This window comes from Nicotiana attenuata, unplaced genomic scaffold (genome assembly GCF_001879085.1).
Source record: "Nicotiana attenuata strain UT unplaced genomic scaffold, NIATTr2, whole genome shotgun sequence".
Classification (NCBI taxonomy): domain Eukaryota; kingdom Viridiplantae; phylum Streptophyta; class Magnoliopsida; order Solanales; family Solanaceae; genus Nicotiana; species Nicotiana attenuata.
In genome coordinates, this window is record NW_017675994.1 from 22,432 (window position 1) to 24,836 (window position 2,405).

The following is a 2,405-nucleotide window of genomic DNA, read 5'->3' on the forward strand; positions in this document are numbered from 1 at the left end:
GGCCTGAACCCTTAAAATTTCGATGTCTACAGATATTATATAAGGATGTTGTTATAGAGAGGTCTGGCTGTAATTATATATTGCTTTTACATTTAAAATTAAGTAATTTGATCAGCAATATTCCCACAATAATGGGACTCGTCGACTCTTTATATTGCTCCCCTCAAATATAAATATCTTCTTGTTCTGTTAAGACTTTATGTAATGTCTCTAATGCTGTGTTGCTTTGTATATCACTAACTAAATTAGAGCATAAAAGGTGCAATCCAACTCATGTACAAAATGTTTAGACGCAATAACACAAATGAATTAAAACGATTGAATTCCTATACGGAAGAATGATATGATCATATGGAATGTTGTTATGGCGCACAAACTAATGCAAGAATAGGGGAAGGGTGGCCTGTATTCAGCCTATTTCCCTTATATTTCTGCAAAGCGGAAGTTCCTATGTATATCCTACTACTCATACATAATAATAGACCAACAAAATACAAAAATATTACGCGGGGTGATTAAGGATCAATTGTGTGTTGTGAAAAATAAGAAATTTTTGTGATCTAACTCGCGATTTGTGAAACAATGGCTAGGCAAATACTAGTCATTTTGATCATCTTTTCACCATACTCAATCAAAGGAGAAATCACACCTTCAAAAGCATCTTCACAATCTGAAATATCAGTAATAGCAGCACTGAGCATAGTGCTCATACGTCCACTGTCATGAATACGCAGAGCCTCAGTAGCTTGCTCGTAATTGTACAAAACAGTATCCCAACTATCAAGGCATGTTTTAAGCATTTTTTTAGTGTTAGGGGGAGTAGCAGGGGATTCAGAAGCTCTTTTCACAGCTGCAAATCCCAATTTGGCAAACTGATCGCTTGCCTTCATAGCTACTTCAAGTGCTTTTTGTACATTGACAGCACCTCCACGCATAAATGGAGCAACAGTTGCGGTGCAAAGATCAGGGTAGTCAGTATTGTCGCATATTTTCTTTATAGTAGTATCATGATTAGCACTTGCACCGTCGTCGTTTTGAGTATTGGACATAAGAGAAGAAGATAGACCGGAGGTGGCTGCTTGATCACTAGAGGAAATAGAATCAGTGGAAATGGAAGAAGATTCTGATGGTTCAAAGGAAGACAATTCTGATTCTGATTCTGATTCTGATTCCGATTCCGGTTCTGATTCTAGTTCTGATTTAGATGGTGAGGGTGAAGGAGCATCTGAAGGAGGAAAAGAGATGCCAGAATTAACTGATTCTGTTTCTGATGACGGAGATATTGCTGAGTGTTCATATCCAGGAGGGTATGAAGAATGAGTAATTAGTGAGTTTACTTGAGAAGAAGCTGTAGGCTGCATGTTTGGTGATGAATCAATGGATTGTGATGAAGTGAGGGTGAAGAGAAAGAAGAAACAAAGGAACATAGGCTCCATTTTTTTTGATGTTTTGAGATCAGATAATAGTAAAGGGGAGGAATGAACGAAGCTTTACATACAAAATAGAAATTAAGGAACAAGAAGAGTAGGATGAGGAAGTAATTAAGGGAGGGAGGAGAGTTGAGTTACCGTAGAAAATAGGTTGTTGTGAAAGAAAATAGGAGGACCTTTAAAATGTTAACCAATTGAGTAACCAGTGGCAGATCTACATTGGCGGCACTGTCTGCATTATTAGCACACTTTTGGCTCAAATTATATACTATATGAAAACTTTTCTGTATAACTTTTTAAATCCATACTAATCGTTATAAAGGATTAATTACACATCCATTGACTTGGAAATCTGCATATATAGCCTATATTAAGTAAAGCGAGGTTTATCTTGAACATCACTTTCTTATCGTTATAAAATAAAGACGATAAACATCAGAAAATAGAATGAGAGCTACCAAAACCAAGTGAGAGATGATCACTCATATTAGACTAAAATGTTGTTAGTTATCATTTGATATGCTGATGTTTTATACTTCAATACCACACAAGAAGGGTGATTTGTGTGGTACCCAATTTTTCGTTTAACCTGATTATAGAAGGACCTGGTTCTTCTATGTGTTCCAACTACTACTGTTGCAGAATAATAAATACAGAAATTAAAGAATACAGAGATTTTATGTGGAAAAACACCTGGCTCAAAAGGTGAAAAAACCACGACCTACCTTCCAGTAGGATTTTCCCAAACTCTCCACTAAAATCACTGAGCCAAAAGTTGCATTTACAAAAAACTCTTTTGTAAACCTAGGATTAACTCTAATCCCGTTGTGGCACACAACCTCAACTGTTGCGACAACTTCAAGTTACTCTAACTTGAAAACTCCGAGTACCTAATACAGAGCCCGTTTGGATGGGCTTGTTGCAAGTGACTTTTAAGCCAAAAGCCATAAGTTAGGAATTCTAACTTTTGGCTTT

The 2,405-nt window shown here is 36.5% G+C and overlaps 1 protein-coding gene across 1 annotated transcript; it reads right to left on the reverse strand.

The window, feature by feature from the left end:
- Window positions 1-296: 296 nt before the first annotated feature.
- On the reverse strand, window positions 297-1,507 carry LOC109220654. Its single transcript, XM_019385112.1, has one exon. It carries the CDS (start codon window positions 1,434-1,436, stop codon window positions 561-563), a length of 876 nt encoding a protein of 291 aa, XP_019240657.1. The 5' UTR covers window positions 1,437-1,507; the 3' UTR covers window positions 297-560.
- Between the last annotated feature and the right edge of the window lie 898 nt (window positions 1,508-2,405).

Coding starts and splice junctions, on each gene's coding strand:
- LOC109220654 (XM_019385112.1), bottom strand. CDS start 1,436: ATGGAGCCTATGTTCCTTTGTTTCTTCTTTCTCTTCACCCTCACTTCA.